Here is a 20,759-nt window from a genome sequence, read left to right on the forward strand (position 1 = left end):
GATGAGGTATTAGCCCAGTGGATGATATTGAGGGTTCTCCTAATATTGTCTGATGCCTGCCGTCCAGGAATGAAACCAACCTGGTCGGCATGAACAAGTTGAGGAGTAAGAGGTTCAATCTATGTGCCAAAATGGAGGTAAGAATTTTACTATCAAGGTTAATGAGAGAGATGGGGCGATAGTTAGAGAGGACAGATGGATCTTTATTAGGTTTGGGAATGACAGTGAGCAGAGCATCCAGGAATTCAGGGGGGAGGGAAGGGGCGTGAAAGAGGCGATTATATAGTGAGACTAAATGGGGCGTAAGAATAGCCGAAAACTTTTTATAATAGGAGGCGGGAAGGCCATCAGGCCCGGGAGCCTTGCCTAACTTCAGGTCAGAGATAGTAGAGGATACTTGCTCAAAGGTGATAGGGGCATTTAGGGAGTCCCTGTCATCTGGGAAGAGAGTGGGCAGGGGGACAGAGCGGAGGTAAGAGGAAAAACGAGAAGAGAAAGAGGGAGGCCAGTCCGGAGCAGAATAGAGAGAGGAAAAGAATAAGTGAAAAGCAGAATAGATGCGGTCAGGGTGGGAGGTGCGGGAGCCAGGGTGCAGCCAGACACTATGAACATAATTAAGGTGATGCTTCTGTTGGAGCATCCGTACTAGTTTATCAGGCTTGTTGGCAAAGCAGTAATAAGTGGCCTTAGTCTAATGGAGAGCTTTCTCTACTTTATAGGAGAGATCAGCGTTCAGCTGCACCCTAACATCCTGCAGCGCCCGAAATAGGTAGGTAGAAGGGTGACGCTGGTGAGCCAGGGACAACCGAGCAAGTTTGTGTTCAAGCATGACCTGGTGACGAGTGCGTTCCCTCTTAAGGCCTGATGCTACGGAAATGAATCGGCCTCGGATGTAGGCCTTGTGGGCGGCCCAGACCCAAATAGGCTCTGAGGTCGGTGAGACATTATCAGTAAAGTAAGAATCTAGGTCAGCCTTGATAGATGACTGCACCACTGGATTGGTCAACAAGGCTTCATTAAGTCTCCATCGGAAAGGAGAGGTTGGGCCACCCACAAGGTCCAACTCAGCTACCATCATGTCATGGTCAGACCATACAGATAAGGCATGACGGGCATACAAAAGTTTAGGAAGGGTGGGAGAATTGACCAAAATCCAATCAATGCGGGAATAATGAAGCTGCGAGGGGGAGAAAAATATGTAACCCCGCGCAGAGCCATTATGTTTGCGCCATACATCAGTTAATTGCAGGTCAGTGAAAGCGGAGTGAAGGGAGTAAAGGGGTTGGGGAGGACCTATCCAAGCTAGTATTAAATACAAATTTAAAGTCACCTGCCCAGATCAAGACATCATAGGACAGGGGAGCAAGAAGCTTACACATATCAAGAAAAAACGGAATGGCATCAACATTGGGAGCATAGGAATTAACAATACAAAGATTGCAACCATAAAGGGAACCCAAAAGAATGACATAGCGGCCATTCACATCAAATTAAGAGTGCACAACCTCAAATGGCACATTATTACCAATACAGATAAGAACACCCCTACATTTGGATTGAAAATTCGACTTATACACTCTAGAATAACGGTGGTGTAAAAACCTGGGGAAAGATGCAGGCGTGAAGTGAGTCTCTTGTATACAGATGAAGTCCGGGTGATATTTCAAGTAATCTCTGAACGCTTTACTTCTTTTCGCTGGGGAGTTGAATCCCCTGACATTATGGGATAGGATCTTGCACATGGTAAACACACAAGGACCGGGTAGGAGGGGTGCACTGACCAACAAAACTACATAGGGGAGACACCACGACAAAGTTAAACATAGCCCACAAACAAACCAACAGGGGGGGGGGGTGGAAAAAAGGGGAAAACGAAACACAAAAATAAAAACAGAAACACCAAAAACAAACTGGAAAGCAAGAGCTAGTAGTGGGACAGCCTGGCATACTTCCAGACCCATATTCTGGGTGTAGGGCACAGTAATCCGGTCGCGCCCAGCTTCAGCAGAAAGAGAAAGGTGGAACCAAAAAATCCTCGGTGTGAAATGGTCAACGTCCCTGGGAAGGGGGCTTGTCTGCCGGGCCAGGACGTGGGGAAGGGGGTATCTGGGACCAGGTACGGGATGGGCGAGGGGCATTCCTAGGTGGAGCAGGAGCAGACGAGCAAGCAATGTTTTCCTTGTTGAGGGCCTCCAACGCTTCAGATAGTAACCGAACAGTATAGGAATATCCATTCATTTGGAAAGCAAGGGAAAAGGGGAAACCCCAGCAGTGCTTGATATTGTCTCGGACAAGGGCCAGAGTGACCGGCCATAGCTGGCGCCATCGTTCAAGGGTGGACGGGGCAAGATTCGCATATAGTTTCACTTCGGGGGGCATCCCCAGGAGTGCGGGCATATTACGGGCAGCAAACAGAAGCTGATCTCTCACCTCAGAGTAATGCAATTTGAGGACCACGTCCCGTGGCAGGTCAGCAGATCGAGGACGGGCTAAAGCCCTATGCACCCGGGTCCATGCAGAGGAGCTCCGGCTCCATTTGAGGCACGAGGGCCTGGAACATAGTATCGACCACCGACTTAAGGTTGGTCTCACCCTCCAGAAGCCCTCGGATGCGAATATTCGTGCGTCGCGATTGGATTTCGAGGTCCTCCAGTTTAAGTTCCAGGGCATCCAGCTTAGGACTATGAGAGTCAATATCTTTGCGGTCCGCCTCAGCTGCATCTGCCAGGTCATCTAATTTCGACTCATTCTCTGAGACACGCTGGCCCAGGTCATGGATTTGCGCTGTAAAGTCTGTGACTGCCTTTTGTAATTCCGCTCGGAAGAGTCGTTGAATACTGGCCTGCACCTTCGTCATCATCAGAAGCCATGTCAGAGTGCTGAGGGGAAGTCAGCGCCATGTTGGGCCCGGGGGAGGCTCTGAAAAAATCCGGAATGGACTGGGAAAGGCCGGTGGTAAGCTTCTTATTCCTCTTCCTGGCGGACCGGGACATCACCCCCTCCCGTAGGCTTGCATTGAGGGGCGGAGCGTGACGTCACACGGGGGCGGAGGCGTGATGTCACACGCCGCCGGCCTTGTGGTCGTCGGTAATCAGACCCGGAGCGAACACGCTCCGGGGACTGATTACAAACGGGGTGCCGCATGCAAGATCCCGGGGGTCCCTAGAGGCGGGACTCCCGCGATCAGGCATCTTATCCCCTATCCTTTGTATAGGGGATAAGATGTCTAAGAACCAGAGAACCCCTTTAATGTATGATATACCCCCTAGTAGTTTTTAAGCTAATATTGTACTCAATTATACCATTTCACATTACTTTGACCTATTCCCTTTGCACTGTCCTCCATTTTGTTTGTTAATGAGCATGCCTATATAAACCCCTCATGTATGATATGTATGTACTCTGAAGAAGGGGTTGTTATGTATGTCAATCTGAAGCAGGGGTTGAATAACCTTGAAACGTGTTATTGTTGTACATCAATAAAAGTTGCTGAATATTTAATCTCCATGACCCAAGTGGTGATCCAAGCACCTGCTGCCAAGGTCTTTTTCCTCAACCTCTCATCCTAGCAATTCTACAAGGCACCAGTTGGCTGTTCCTGGACCTTTGGGCTGCACAGGATCCATTTCCTCTTCTCATACCCCTATACGGGGTGATACACATATAATCTATATGCTCAAGGTGAGCAGCCATTCTATACAGCCTGCACCCCCCCCCCCAACACTGTTATTGGGGTAACACACGAGGAGCTGTCCTCTGGTCTTTTATTTTATACTTCTTCCTAGAGTTGGCTATCCCACAAAAGTAATCAAAGGAATAGGGCTCTGTAAGAGATGACCAAGAACCCAATGGTCACTCTGGCTAAGCTCCAAAGACCATGTGAGCAGATTGAAGAAACTAACAGAAGATTAAAGAGTACCTGTCATCAAACCATATTTTCTAAACTAACTAGCCGGGAGGAGACCAAACTAACTGTTTACAAAACAAAAGGAGAAAAAAGCAGATATAATAAAATGCAGTGAACACCTATCAGTAACAGCAATATGCTCTTTAAATATTAATCTTTATTAGCAAAATATATACAAAAACACATGGATACAAAAAGACACAGTACATTTAAAAAACAATTAAAATTGCTCTAACCAGAGCAACCTCCTACAAAAACATGAGTGGAGGATATAACAACCCTCAAGAGGGCACATGTATATAAATGGTAGGCAGATAATACTGCTCAGTCCGTCACACCCCTAAGGAAGTTGCCTAAAAATGACAGAATGTGTGCGGCACTGTGGGGGGCACATGTTGTGACCTGTTCATACCTGCATCCGTCTAATCCCCTTGTCTGGTATCCTGCACTGGTTTGCATGTCTTACTTTTACATTCATTGCTATACTTCTGCTCTGTAGGGTAGCCAGTTAATTCTGTGAATAAAATATAGGGTAGCATTACTTTGCTTTGATGTTATACTGTGTAATTTGTATGGTAACATATATGGTTTATACATGAAGTTGGGGCTCTAGACAGACTAAGCAGTATTATCTGCCTACCATTTATATACATGTGCCCTCTTGAGGGGGGTTATATCCTCCCCTCATGTTTTTGTAGGAGGTTGCTCTGGTTAGAGCAATTTTAATTATTTTTAATTGTACTGTGTCTTTTTGTATCTATGTATTTTTATATATATTTTGCTAATAAAGATTCATATTTTATACAGAATATTGTGACTGATTTTAGTATATCTGCTTTTTTTCTCCTTTTGTTTTGTATATGGCTATTGGGATATACTGCTTTGCCCCCTGATATGAACTCTGATATAGAGGTTGAGCCCCCGTGTTTTTGCGTTTGGTCAAACTAACTGTTTGACTTGCGCAAGGAACAGAACAGGGCCATTAAAAACATATAAAAGGTTGAGAATGCTAACAGCAAGTAAATAGCAAAGTGTCTAATAATTACATAAGGAACAATATATTAAAAGTTTAGTTTGATGACAGGTACTCTTTAACCATCATCACAGCGTTTCACAATCTGTGCTTTATAGCATAGTAGGCAGTCTGCAAAGAAGCACCTAAATGTGGGAAACAAGTTCTCTGGTCTCATACAACAGATTTAACTTTTTGGCCTTGATTGTAAGTGTCATGTCTGGAGAAAATCAAAGTAACATAGTTCATAAGGTTGAAAAAAGACCAGAGTACATCAAGTTCAACCTATAACCCTAATGAGTCCCTATTGAGTTGATCCAGGGGAAGGCAAAAAACCCTCACACTAGAGGTAAAAATTCCTTCCCGACTCCAAATATGGCATTAGAATAAATCCCTGGATCAACGTTCTGTCCCTATAAATCTAGTATACATAACCGGTGATGTTATTATTCTCCAAAAATGCATTCAGACCCCTTTTGAACTCTTCTACAGGGTTCACTATGACCACCTCCTCAGGCAGAGAATTCCACAGTCTCACTGCTCTTACAGTAAAGAATCCTCATCTGTGCTGGTGTAGAAACCTTCTTTCCTCTAAACGTAGATGATGCCCCCTTGTTATAGATACAGTCCTGGGTATAAATAGATCATGGGAGAGATCCCTGTACTGCCCCAATATATTTATACAAAGTTATTAGGTCGCCTCTAAGCCTTCTTTTTTCTAAACTTAATAAACCTAATTCTGATAATCTTTCTGGGTACTGTAGTCCTCCCATTCCCCGTATTACTCTGGTTGCCCGTCTTTGAACCCTCTCCAGCTCCACTATATCTTTCTTGAACACTGATGCCCAGTACTGTACACAGTATTCTATGTGTGGTCACTACAGCAAAATTTACTGTTAACCAAGACTCCCAAGTCCTTTTTCACGTCAGTTGTCCCAAGTGTTCTCCCATTTAATACATAATCCCAGCCCAGATTTTTTCTCCCCATGTGCATAACCTTACATTTATCAGTCCATATAGTTAAGAAGAAAGTACAGGCAACTCACCACGTTGTTGTAACTTCGTGTTTATTACTGGGACATGCAGGTAAAGCGGCTCCACGCCACACCGGGATGCCGAACACTAGTGCGTTAACCGATTAACGCACTAGTGTTCAGCATCCCGGTGTGGCGTGGAGCCGCTTTACCTGCATGTCCCAGTAATAAACACGAAGTTACAACAACGTGGTGAGTTGCCTGTACTTTCTTCTTAACTATATGGATTTGCATTCATCCTATCACTATCACAGTACATGAGCACCACCACATGAAGATACTCTGCTAGCTAGAGTGCGCATATAGACTACTTAAGGGAGAATATATAGAGGGAGAGCAGTGCCAGCACTTCACTTTCTGTTATGAAGCCTTGTGTTACATTTATCAGTGTTGAACCTCATCTGCCACTTCCCAGCCCAAACCTTCAACCTATCCAGATCCATTTGTAACAGTGCACTGTCCTCTATAGTGTTTACCGCTTTACAGAGTTTCGTATCATCTGCAAAGATTGCTACTTTACTGAATCAGGCACTGCTCATCACCTGTCCAATATCATCCCTACAAGGAAGCATAGTGGTGGCAGCATCATGTTGGGGAGGGGGTTCATGGAGACTGGTCAAGGTTGAGGGAAAGCTGAATGAAGCTAAGTACCTAGATATTCTTAATAAAAACATTATTTAGAGTGCGTAGAACCTCAGACTGGCCAAAGGTTCACCTTTCACCAAGACAATGACCCTTAGCCAGCAGCCAAAACAACACAGGGGCTACCTGGCTATTGTCCTTGAGCGGCCCAACCAGAGCCCTGAATTCAACCCAATTCAACATCTATGATGTTGAACATCTGAAAATGGCTCTCTAGTGACAGTCCCAATCCAAATTGACAAAGCTTGAGAGGATCTACAGAGAAAAATGGCAAATCCATTGTAATACCTGAGAAGTCTGGGGGTTACCAACAGCTCCCAAAGGTGTTTGAGTTATATACTTAGTAAAGGGTCTGACTTATGTCCACGTAAATGATGAGGAAAAAATAGATTTTTTTCATTAATTTAGAACAAGGCCACAATGTAACAAAATGTGTAAAAAGTGAAAAGGGTCTGAAGACTTTCCAAATGCATTGCTTACCTCGGATGGCCCACACACACATGTATATAATATATTTATTTTTAAACTAGATGCAACATTCCTTAAAAGGGGTACTCCGGTGGAAAACTTTTTTTTTTTTTTTAATCACCTGGAGTCAGATTTGTAAATGACTTCTACTAAAAAATCTTAATCCTTCCAGTACTTATTAGCTGCTGAATACTACAGAGGAAATTCTTTTCTTTTTGGAACACAGTGCTGTCTGCTGAATCACGAGCACAGTGCTCTCTGCTGACATCTGTGTCCATTTTAGGAAATGACCAGAGCAGCATATGTTTGCTATGGGGATTTTCTCCTACTCTGGACAGAGATGTCAGCAGAGAGCACTGTGCTCGTGACATCAGCAGAGAGCACTGTGTTTCAAAAAGAAAATAATTTCTTCTGTAGTATTCAGCAGCTAATCAGTACTGGAAGGATTAAGATTTTTTAATAGAAGTAATTTACACACGTGTGTACACACGCATAGGTTTGAAGTGAAAGCCAGCGACATAACACCTGAAATACGTCAGACCTATAGGAGATACTTGCATGGCTGATGCATTCAATATGAAACAGCTAAAGCTTATGTAAAATACACCATTTAAATAAGAGATAAGAAAGGTGCTGAGAATCAGGCAATATGTTAATGTCCGAAAATAATGTGCGAGCAACTTTTACGTGACTTTTGCATATAAAGATCGCAAGAAACATTCAAGTTGGAGCTGTCATGCTACAAAAGGTTTATATGTAGAAGATACTGCAGTGTAGTTATATAGGTATTACAGCAAAACAACATGACAAACCAAAACAGCTGGTATGGTATAATACATGGAATAATATAGTGGATAAAGTGGACTGTCCTCAGTTTTTAAAATAGAAAAAACCTGCAGGAAATATTACCTTTAATACGCTGGACTCCTTTGAGTTTCCCAATCTTTCCTTCTATAGTACTAGTACAGGAATGGCAGGTCATGCCTTCCACCTTCATCTTTACCAGGACATCTACAGTTTGATTGTCCTGAGAAGCTGAAGATCTCTTATTTGCAACCATTGCTTCAAGACTAAGTCCTGGAAATTGCTGAATTATGATGTCAGTATTCAGGGCTGAGGGTATGAACATCACACTGACTGCACCATCAGGAGAGCTCGTAGCATCCAGGACTCCTTTCAGCTTTAGGAGGCCAGTGCAGATGGTCTCTGTAGACTGCTCTGATGATGTGTAGAGAAGGGTGCTCTCTGTAGGTACAGGCTGCAGGTTTGTGGTAACAGGTGCACTCTCAAATCCCATATCCTCAATAGCTTCCTGCAGAGCTTCTGACGTCTGTAGTGTAGGGTCATAAATAACCGCAGCATTTTTCCCTTCCAGCGATACCTGTAATGTAAACAGAGATGGCATATAGTAGCCAAGCAAAACAGAGGAGCAACAAATCCAGCCAAAAATCTGGATATGATACATGAGATGAAGAGTAAACGCAACCGGTTGTGTCTAATTTTATTTATTTGTCATTTGATTCATTTTTGTTCTGTTTTTGTCTAAATATGTTCACAATATCATATTTTAAAGCTACATGCAGCTGACAATATGGGGCTGTGAGGTCACTTTTATGGGGCATTCCCATCTTATTAAAGGGAAACTGCCGGAGGGCACTAACTTGATACACAGCTTTACAGTGCAGGTGACCCTGTTTCTAACCTTGTTAACCCAATTCAAAGAAACTGGTAACGAAGACACTCTCATTGCTCTTATAGCAACACTCATGGCAGCAGTTCCCTTCTATTCCACCTGCCCCTTTATCAATATTCACTTCAGCGCATGTGCCGCTGACTTGTTACACCCCTAAGTGGTGCTGGAGGAGGTCAGAAGCAGAAAACAGCCAAGCAGGCCGTTTTAACATTTTGAGTAGCTTCAACTGACTTTAATGGGAGTTGCATAAACAGAGACATAGAGACATGTCAAAAGTTTAATTGGTCAGGGTCTCCATGTCACCCAGCCAAAGATAATAAACTTCTGACTGATTGCAGCCATTACTCAGGGTACAGTTAAATTTATTATTGAGTTTAATGAGTTATGCTTAAAAACGTCCCCGTCATACAAAACTTTTGACATGCGCACAGTTATGTGCTTCACTTCTCAGCTTGCAGCGATCTCAGTCCAGCCACACTAGACAGCCCTATTTCAAGGAAAACACTGATACGATGCTCTCCCACACAAATATTACATATAATCAAAAAATGCTTTATTAACATATATATTACAGAAAAACTATTTTAAAAACACTAAAAACGGCTCAAAATGAGTCACATTACAACGGGGAGACCAAGGTAAGCCGTCACCCCCACACAATAACTCCTAATATACAATAAGATCAAATGCTTATCTATTGAAGTAAGTGCAGGTATATAAATAAACAAGTAAATTAATAAATATCTCAATAATACAACCTACTAAACAAAGCAAAAAACAGGAGTAAAGCACGAATGGCAGTCACAAAAACAAATATAGCAGTAATAATAGAGCAATGTAAAAAAAGGGGGGGGGGGCGGGCTATACCAATTAGAACCATCAGAAAAAAAAGGATACAACAGGTCAGTATACCATATTTTGTTATTATATTTTATCATCCTTGCAGGCTATTAAAATATTATTTAAATAACTCTGACGATCCCTTTAAAAGTTATTTAAAAGTTATGTGCACTTCAGCAACCATTTTATTGCTCCTGGGCAGACCTACAGTACATGCCTTGTAGGTTCTACTACAAACAAAGCCTGGGTGTAGTATGATTCGGCAGGAAAGCGTGTCCCTCTACCCACTCTTCTTTCTGACCTACAGACCTATCATTGCATATATCTCCCACTAAATGGTTTCTGAGGTCTGTTCAGAATTTAATATAATAGACAAAGAATAACATTTTTAAACTACTGCCACATGCAAGTTATTCCGCATAACATGTCAAAAGTTTTGCTCAGTTGGGGTCTGGGTGTTGTGACCCCATCAATCGCTAGAAGGAGAGGAGAGAAGTGACCAGCGGAGTACTTCTCTCCCTGTCTTTTTCTTGCTGCAGGAGATGGGCTCCATAGACTTTATATAGAATCCAACTCCTGAAGCAAAAAGATGTCAGGGACATAAGCACTTAACTGAGCGCTTCTCCCTGCTCATTCTATAGATCATTGGGGGTCTTAGCACCCAGACATTAACCAATCAAAACGTTTCACATGTTTGAATGATACATCAAAAGTTTTATTTTACATGACAGTAACCTTTAAGTGCAAAACTTCAATGAGATTTTATATACAGTTTTCTGCAATTTTTTTAAAGAAAAAAAAAAAAACCTTCTATAAAAAGAGAAAACAAATAGCAAAATCAAACTGCAGCTGTATAATGCTGCAAGCAGGGAAATAACTGCATGAGTATAATGCAACATGTTCAAATGTCATTTCATATGAAATAATTCCACAATCATATTGTTTGTGGATGTTGAAAATGTATAAAAAATGTATAAAAAGTATAAAATCAAAGTCTCGCACACAATTTGGATAAACATCACAACAAGGGAAACAAAGAATAATTGAAGCAATGAGAACATCCATTAGTTGGTAAAGGCTAATTTAATTCTTATTGTCTATGACATTTGTCTCCAGCATGCCTTGCAGGGAAGGGTTGTCTGCAATCACCAGGAAGCTGCTGTTAGAACAATGTGAATTACATTAAAAGCAAATCAAAGCAGTGAAAAGCAACAGCTACAATGTCTGTGTGACTTCACTACACAAAAACTACATGTATGTAAGTGTATGTAAACAACTATAGACTATATCAAACTAAAAGTGAAGTATTGAGGTCAAAGTGGCAAATGTTGAACTAATGTAAAGTGAGTTAAGAATTTATAGTAAAAACTAAATATATACAGTTACGGTATACCTTTGTTTAAATAGATGTTATAACTAATTGTGAAAAATGCATGTCACGGCTGTAAAAAATACATACTATTTTGATTTTTACATATTGTGTGCACAACCACTTTCCAATAGACTTAACATAGAGCACATTAAAGTTAAAATAAAAAGATAAAAAATGTCAGCAATTCAGCAATGAAATATGCCTGAAAATACCGAACCTTAAAGGGGTATTCCGGGATCTAAGCTTTTATCCCCTATCCAGGGGGGCGCCGCTGGGACCCTCTGCAATCTCGCTGCAGCACCCACATTGTATGCAGGCTGCGTCTCCAGTGTCAAAAACTTCCGGGTTTCCAAGACTGGAGACATGATGTAACACTTTAGTTTAGGGGACAAAAGCTTAGATCCCGGAATACCCCATTAAAGGACATCTGCAGCCTGATTAACACTTATCTCCTATCCACAGGATAGGGGATAGGTGTTTGATCGCGGGGGGTCCGACCGCTGGGACCCCCTGTGATCTCCTGTACGGGGCCGCGGCTGTCCGTGCAGCATGACGTTGCAGCCGGCACGCCTCCTCCATACATCTCCATGGGAGAGGCGGGGAGGCAGCGTTCGTGCCTCCCCGCCTCCCCCATAGAACTGTATGGGGACGGGGAGGAGACGGGCATCACCGTTGACCTCTAGGTCGACGCTACGCGCCTTAGCGCTCACCATGAGCGCTAATGGCGGCGCCCCGTTAGGGAGATCGCGGGGGTCCCAGCGGTCGGACCCCCGCAATCAAACACTTATCCCCTATCCTGTGGATAGAGGATAAGTGTCATACCGCTGCAGTTATCCTTTAAAAGGGGTTATCCGGAAATTGAAAAACAGAGCTTATTCGTTTCAAAAACCACTCCGTCTGTCTGTCTCCAGGTTGTGTGTGGTATTACAACCTGGATCCATTCACTTTAATGGAACTGAGCTGCAGAACCACACCCAACCTGGAGTGTTTTTCAATTCCTGGATAACCCCTTTAAAAGGGGTATTCAAAGATTTTTTATTTGACTGTACTACAGGGGCTGTATAGTTAGTGTAGTTCATAATATAGAGTCTGTACCTGTGTTTCATGGTGGTCTCGCAATTCTTCTGTGATTTTTGCCCCAAGGTTTAATTTTAACAGCATACAAAAGTGTTTTCCCAGGTTGCAGAGCGGCTTGGGACATTACATCACTAGTCAGGTGTTCAGAGGAAGCCTGTCTTTGATTCAATGGGTGGAGTGACCGCTGGGTGGGAGGAACATCATTATGTTTTTGCAACAGCTGGAGACACCCTGGTCAGAAAACATTGGTCTATTGCATTGAAGAGATCACAGGTGTGTTTCAATGGGTGAGCTGGCTGATGTGTGGAAGGGAGAAAAGTGACCTCACACTTACAAACAAGGAATTATGGGATTTGTAGCATAAAGGAAATCTGTCATCAGTGTCACCTGCACTAACCTGTTGGTACAGACAGGTAATGCAGGTGACACTGATGACAACGGTACTTACCTTATCCCGTTCCATGCTGTGGTTCTCCCGCAATCCTCTTTGGTATCTTCAGCTCCGGGACAGACTTGGAACATGGGCGAAGCTTAGTGACATCACCGCTGCTGTTTGCTAGCAGCGGGACCCAGCAGAGTACAACAGCAGTGATGTCACTAAGCTCCGCCCCTGCTCCAAGTAAGGCCTGGAGCTGAAGATACCGAAGAAGATTGCCGGAGAATGACAGCACGTAGAGGACAAGGTAAAAACCGTTTAACTGTTTAAAGGGAACAAACTCTAACAGGAAATATCCAGTTCACAAAAAGATAGCCTCAACGTTATGGTAATCTCACAACATAGCCATTTCACCCCAGACAAGCACAGATCCTTCCTAAGCATGTCCAGTACTGCCTGGCAGGTACATACTAAAATCACCTAATGGTGGATAACGCCTTTAATTACATCATAAATGGACATAGTGGAATAAAATCGACAGAGAGACCTTCACCTCACACCCCAAAGATCCAAGCATTATATTACCCAAGAGTCTAAAGCAGCTACCTGTGTAAAGGGCAACTTATAAAGCACATACTAAAATGTATCTGTTCACTTTTAAAGGTGAAATTATGAAATGTAATTAGTTTTTTATACGAACAATTTATGGTTTTTCACCTTTTGGCTAAAAAAATCACAGCCTTTATGTGTGTGTGTGTGTGTGTATGTGTGTGTGTGTGTGTGTGTGTGTGTATGTGTATGTGTGTGTGTGCGTCCAACCTTACAAAGGTTCAGCAGCGACCTAACATTTACAAGTAGCCTGGAAATACAAGTTCAAATTAATCTGTATTTTTACAAACATAGGAACAAAACCCAGAATAGTTTATTTTCTGCTGAAATCCAATCCTGGTTTTCACAAACAGTACGTATGGAAGCGAACACAGACTCCACACAGGGTTAATAATTATTACAGGGTGTACATGTGAATGAATAATAGCTCTCTGGCCTGAATGCTATCACTGCAGTTTTGATGAACTACTGAATTGCTTCATTTAGAATCAGAACTTCTCCAATTCTTCATGAGAATCATGAGACTGTCAGCAGACTATAGGCTCTTACTCAGCATAGTGACTGTTTTGCAAGCAAAAGGGTCAAACTAATTGCCTACTCTTTCTTTTCTACAAGGATTTTATTCTAGGATGCGTACACATTAATAATGGCATATCCGCTCCTGATCATTTTTAGAATTATGCACAATGTAATGCTGAATTATGTCAGGAAAGTTGGTCATGTGTAAGATCACAAATTAAAACACACATTCATTGACTGAAAGAAGTGAACAGAATATTGAACTTTTATTGTGATTCAGCCATGTGTGGGACCATCAGGTGTCAGATCTTGACAAATGTGAGACTAAAGGAAGGTGTCTTAATTTATCATCAGCTCAGTCATCCGTTAGGGCAAAATGGACATAATAGATGAAGGTTTCTAGCTTGGGACCCCTTTTATCAAGTCATAACAGAGAAGCATTCTGTAGGCGCCTTTAATATTGTGGAGGACTAAAGCGGACCATAGATAGTCGTTTATCTGAAAGGCTGCCATGTAATGTTACATCCTACATTTCCCCTGCAAATACCTCCAAGGTCACGATTCCTCTTACTAAAGTGCAACTCAGGGAAGAGTGGCTGCATTTTGAAAGGGATTATCTCTGGTTAGACAACACTTTTACCTTTATTGACAACACAGACACAATTGTTGCATAACCATAATAATCATAACTCCACCAATAGTTGTATACTGTTTGCTCATGGATGTTTACCAAGCAAATTCACCCAATCGAACTGTTGCCCGTTTTTAAACAAATACCAGGGCTACATGCAGGTGTATGTGTGGGGAGGGGTGCTATATATATATATATATATATATATATATATATATATATATATATTTTTTTTTTTTTTTTTTTTAAGAAAAAAAACCCAAAAGGCCTAAGACTATTTTCCTCTGAAGGCAGCAAACAAATACATCTGTGCTGCCTGAGGATGAGGAGGAAATTCCATATTCATTTCCCTCATACCATGTCCTTCATTCCATGTGTCACTTCTCAATGAATTCCAAGTCCCCCTTCATTCCACATCCCCCTCATACCATGTGCCCTATGAAATTGGTTATGAAATGGGGAGGAATAAACTTTATTCCTTCCATTTCATGTATACCTAGCCTCTGGTACTGTTCCTCTCATGCGCCTCCGCTGCTGTACCCGGCTCCAGTGCGCACCTCCAAGCAATGTCTAGCGCTGGGAGGAAGTAATCTTTCACTTAATGAAATGACAGTCAGTGGGCAGAAGGTAGGTGAAGACCAGCACCTGCACAACTAGGAAGCGATGTGCATCTGGAGCAGGAGTCTAGCAATCCTATGGACTACGAATATAGCGGGGCTAAGTCCATACAGAAAGAAAAATGCAGGCAAAAGAGATGACCGTAGACTGCACTCACCAATCGTAGTGTCGCTTTATTATGGCAGATAAAGCATTGTCACTTCAAGTAGGCAAAGACAGTGAGAGGCAGGGGCACACAGAACAGGACTGATTCCCGGCGCGTAGAAGCGTGCTTGTCGTGCAAAACAGTCCTGTCCTGTGTGCCCCTGACTTTCACTGTCTCTGCCTGCTTGAAGTGACAATGCTTTATCTGCCATAATAAAGGGACACTACGATCGGTGAGTGCAGTCTACTGTCATCCCTTTTGCCTGCAATGATATGTCAGTCTAGAGCCAATGAAGAGTATCGGGCCTCCACCACATGGCAAGTATGTAATACCTTTTGTCGTTGTCTCCCTTAAGGCCTGAATTTAAAATGACCTCAATTATAAGACAAAATAATTTTTTCTCCTGAAAAAACTTGTTCAGCAAATACGGTAGATAACCCATGAATACATTAACCACTTAAGGACCCTGCCCATTTTCACCTTAAGGACCCGGGCATTTTTTGCACATCTGACCACTGTCGCTTCAAGCATTAATAACTCTGGGATGCTTTTACTTTTCATTCTGATTCTGAGATTGTTTTTTGGTGACATACCCGTATATACTCAAGTATAAGCCGACTCGAGTATAAGCCGAGGCCCCTAATTTCAACCCAAAATCCCAGGAAAAGTTATTGACTCGAGTATAAGCCTAGGGTGGGAAATACATCATCCCCCCCCCTGTCATCATCCAGACCCTCATCATCATCACCTGTCATCATCCCCTTGTCATCATCCCACACCCCCCCTTCATCATCCCCTTGTCATCATCCCACACCCCCCCTTCATCATCCCCTTGTCATCATCCCCACCCCCTTCATCATCCCCTTATCATCCCCACCCCCCTTCATCATCCCCTTATCATCCCCACCCCCCTTCATCATCCCCTTATCATCCCACACCCCCCCTTCATCATCCCCTTATCATCCCACCCCCCCCTTCATCATCCCCTTATCATCCCACCCCCCCCCTTCATCATCCCCTTATCATCCCACACCCCCCCTTCATCATCCCCTTATCATCCCACACCCCCCCTTCATCATCCCCTTATCATCCCACACCCCCCTTCATCATCCCCTTGTCATCATCCCACACCCCCCTTCATCATCCTCTTGTCATCATCCGCCCTCAGTGGTCTTCAACCTGCGGACCTCCAGAGGTTTCAAAACTACAACTCCCAGCAAGCCCGGGCAGCCATCGGCTGTCCGGGCTTGCTGGGAGTTGTAGTTTTGAAACTTCTGGAGGTCCGCAGGTTGAAGACCACTGCGGCCTTCGACATCATCTAGCCCCCTCTCACCCCTTTTAGTTCTGTACAGTACTCGCCTCCGCTCGGCGCTGGTCCGGTGCTGCAGGGCTGTCCGGTGAGGAGGTCGTCCGGTGGGATAGTGGTTCCGGGCTGCTATCTTCACTGGGGAGGCCTCTTCTCCGCGCTTCGGGCCCAGAATAGAGGTGTTGCCTTGACGATGACGCAGAAGTACATTGGTAATGAACGTACCTCTGCATCGTCGTCAAGGCAACGTGACTATTCTGGGGCCGGGCCCGAAGCGCTTAGAAGAGGCGCCCCCGGTGAAGATAGCAGCCCGGAACCACTATCCCACCGGACGACCTCCTCACTGGACAGTCCTGCAGCACTGGACCAGCGGCGAGCGGAGGCGAGTATAGAACTGTACTATAGATACTGTATAGAACTAAAGGGGGTGAGAGGGGGCTGGATGATGTTGAAGGCCGCAGTGGTATTCAACCTGCGGACCTCCAGAGGTTTCAAAACTACAACTCACAGCAAGCCCGGACAGCCGATGGCTGCCCGGGCTTGCTGGGAGTTGTAGTTTTGAAACCTCTGGAGGTCCGCAGGTTGAAGACCACTGGGGGTGGGGAGTTCACTCGAGTATAAGCCGAGGGGGGTGTTTTCAGCACGAAAAATCGTGCTGAAAAACTCGGCTTATACTCGAGTATATACGGTATTCTACTTTATGTCCGTGGAAATTTTTTGTCGATTTGTAACCCGATTTCTCTCGAGTAAGGAAATACCTCATATGTGTATGTAAAGTATTCGGCAGGCGCAGTAGAGGGCTCAGAAGGGAAGGAGCGACAATGGGATTTTGGAGAGTGAGTTTTTTTTAAATGATTTTTGGGGGCATGTCACATTTAGGAAGCCCCTATGGTGCCAGAACAGCAAAAAAAAATAAAACAACATGGCATACTATTTTGGAGACTACAGTGAGCCTTAACACCCCACGGGTGTGTAAAAGTCGGATGTGTAAATACATTTTTTTTTCACTAAAAAGCTGGTTTTCCCCAAAATTTTACATTTTTACAAGGGGTAATAAGAGAAAATGCCCCCCAAAATTTGTAACCCCATCTCTTCTGAGTATGGAAATACCCCAAGTGTGGACATCAAGTGCACTGCGGGTGCACTACAATGCTCAGAAGAGAAGAAGTCACATTTAGCTTTTGGAAAGTAAATTTTGCTGAAATGGTTTTTGGGGGGCATGTCGCATTCAGGAAGCCCCTATGGTGCCAGAACAACAAAAAAAATTACCCACATGGCATACTGTTTTGGAAATTAAACCCCTCAAGGAACGTAACAAGGGGTACAGTGAGCCGTAACAGGTGTTTGACAAAAATTTCCGCAAAAGTTGGATGTGAAAATGAAAAATTACCCAAAATTTTTCATTTTCACAAGGGGTAATAGGAGAAAAGCCTCCCAAAATTTGTAGCCCCATTTCTTCTGAGTATGGAAATACCCCACATGTAGATGTAAAGTGCTCTGCGGGCGAACTACAATGCTCAGAAGAGAAGGAGCGCCATTGAGCTTTTGGAGAGAGAATTTGGTTGGAATAGAAGTCGGGGGCCATGTGCGTTTACAAAGCCCCCCGTGGTGCCAGAACAGTGGACCCCCCCCCCCACGTGACCCCATTTTGGAAACTACACCCCTCACAGAATTTAATAAGGGGTGCAGTGAGTATTTACACCCCACTGGCATTTGACAGATCTTTGGAAAAGTGGGCTGTGTAAATGAAAAATTTTATTTTTCATTTATACGGGCCACTGTTGCAAAAATCTGTCAGACACCTGTGGGGTCTAAATGCTCACTGCACCCCTTATTAAATTCTGTGAGGGGTGTAGTTTCCAAAAAGGGGTAACATGTGGGGGGGGTCCACTGTTCTGGCACCATGGGGGATATGTAAACACACATGGCCTTTAATTTCGCAGAGCACTTTACATCAACATATGGGGTATGTTCTTTAATGAAAATTTGTCAAACACCTGTGGGGTGCTAAGGCTCACTATACCCCTTGTTACATTCCGTGAGGGGTGTAGTTTCCAAAACGGGGTCACATGTAGGTATTTATTGTTTTGTGTTTATGTCAGAACCACTGTAAAATCAGCCACCCCTGTGCAAATCACCAATTTAGACCCTCAAATGTACATGGTGCACTCTCACTTCTGTGCCAGCAGATCACTTTACACCCACATATGGGGTAGTTCCATACTCAGGAGAAATTGCTTACAAATTTTGAGGATGTTTTTATCCTTTTACCGCTTGTGAAAATTAAAAGAATGGGGCAAATATTTTTTTTTTACACTAACATGCTGGTGTAGACCCCAACTTTACCTTTTCATAAGGGGTAAAAGGAGAAAAAGCCCCCCAAAATTTGGAACGCAATTTCTCCCAAGTACAGAGATACCCCATATGTGACCCTAAACTGTTGTTGTTTTGAAATACGACAAAAGCGAGAGAGTGCCATGCGCATTTGAGGCCTGTTTTGGGGATTTGCATCCGCCACCAAAATACCCTATGGCAGTGTTTCCCAAACTGTGTCTCCAGCTGTTGCAAAACTCCCAGCATGCCTTGACAGTGGCGGTCAGGCAATACTGGGAGTTGTTGTTTTTCAACAGCTGGAGATTATTGTTGAAAGGTTCACAGTAAAACCGTTTTTATTGAGTATAGAAAATAAAAAACATGAGATCTGAGGAAGGAAGGGCACATCCCGAAACACGTCATCTCATGTTTTTTTATTTTCTATACTCAATAAAAACGGTTCCACTGTGAACCTTTCAAAAATAATCTAGTCCATTCTCTTCATTCGGAGGGAGACACAGCGCCATTCCACAAGGGTTCTCTTTTCAAGCTTCTCCTCAACTTCCAGCATGCACTGACAGACCATACATCTGGGAGTTGTAGTTATGCGACAGCTAGAGGCACATTGGTTGCACAATACTGAGAGTTTGTTACTTAACTCAGTGTTCCACAACCTGTGTGTCTCCAGCGGTTGCAAAACTAGAACTCCCAAGCATGTACAGTCTATCAGTGCATGCTGGGAGTTGTATTTTTGCAACAGCTGGAGGCACACTGTTGCAAAACTGCAACACTCAGAATGCATTGAAAGTCGAAGGGCATGCTGAGAGTTGTAGTTTTGCAACAGCTGGAGGCACACTGCTACAACTCCCAGCATGCCCTTTGGTAGTCTGTGCATGCTGGGAGTTGTAGTTATGCAAAAGCTTGAGGCACATTTTTTCTATGAAAAAGTGTGCCTCCAGCTGTTGCATAACTACAACTCCCAGCATGCACAGACTACCAAAGGGCATGCTGAGAGTTGTAGTTGGAACTCCAGCTGTTGCAAAACTACAACTCCCAGCATGCCCTTTGGCTGTGCATGCTGAGAGTTGTTGCTAAGCAACAGCATGTGAACAGGCCTCACCTCCTGCTGTATTCTGCCGCCGGGACCGCCGCCACTGCTGCCACCGCTCCTGCTGTCGGGACCGGGACCGCCGCTCCTGAGGGGACCCCCGCCGGCCCCAATCGCCACCCAGATCACCGTCCAGCAGGGCAGTGATTGGTCAACTCGTTCTGACCAATCAATCACATGATCGTGAGGTGGCACCTGTACCAACTCACTCCTGCTGGGTAAGGGTGAATGGGGCTGTCTCGGACAGCCCCATTCACCCTTTTTTTCCGGGTAACCAGAGATCCGATTGACCCGGAATCGCCGCAAATCACCGGTCTGAATTGACCAGCGATTTGCAGTGATAGCCAGGCGCAGCAAAGACCGAAATTCCCACGGTCATACAGGTACGCCCTGGGTCCTTAAGTACCAAGGAGCCAGGGCGTACCCATATGCCCTGGGTCCTTAAGGGGTTAAAGGGGTATTCCATGATGATTTTTTTTTTCCATTTGACTAAACTACAGGGGCTGTAAAGTTAGCGTAGTTCATAATATAGAGGGAGATTTATCAAGGGATTTAAACAGCTTTTTTTGCTTACAAAAGTCGTACAAAAAGTTGCACGTGCGCCTAAGCAATTTTTTGTGCGACTTTTGTAGGTAAGAAAAAAATACCTATCTGCCCTACCTAAGCAATTTTCAGTTTTTACTTTGCAGTGGTCCAGGAAAGTTGCACGTAAGCAAATAAAAGTTCCAAAGCCCCTTCAAAAAGTCACAAGTAAGCAAAGTCAGAACTGGCTAACAAACGTGTCTATGACAGCATTTTCAAAAAGTTGCAGGTGAGACTTTTTGTGCAACTTTTTTTACTTTCATTTTCACAGACACGGTGGGACAAGCGGGTAGGAGATGTACAGGTGGGGGACAAGCTTGCCGCCGCACATCTCCCGTCCACGCAACAATACTACAACTCCCAGCATGTCCTTACTGTAAGGGCATGCTCGGAGTTGTAGTCATGCAGTGGGGTCAGGCGACAAGCTTGTCACCCGCTTGCACATCTCCCCCCAGCCCTGCTGCATGACAACTCCCATTATGTTCTTACTGTAAGGGCATGCTGGGA

At 43.9% G+C, this 20,759-nt stretch overlaps 1 protein-coding gene across 4 annotated transcripts in view; it reads right to left on the reverse strand.

Moving 5' to 3' along the window:
- Positions 1-20,759, reverse strand: part of ATP7A (ATPase copper transporting alpha) — a 147,318-nt gene that overhangs the window by 77,876 nt on the left and 48,683 nt on the right. For all 4 annotated transcript variants that reach the window (XM_056537733.1, XM_056537730.1, XM_056537732.1 and 1 more), the window contains one exon: positions 7,973-8,444. In XM_056537733.1, the coding sequence (XP_056393708.1) occupies positions 7,973-8,360 (388 nt within the window). In that variant the 5' untranslated portion in view covers positions 8,361-8,444. The remainder of the gene's footprint in view (positions 1-7,972; positions 8,445-20,759) is intronic.

This window comes from Hyla sarda, chromosome 9 (assembly GCF_029499605.1).
Source record: "Hyla sarda isolate aHylSar1 chromosome 9, aHylSar1.hap1, whole genome shotgun sequence".
Taxonomy (NCBI): Eukaryota; Metazoa; Chordata; class Amphibia; order Anura; family Hylidae; genus Hyla; species Hyla sarda.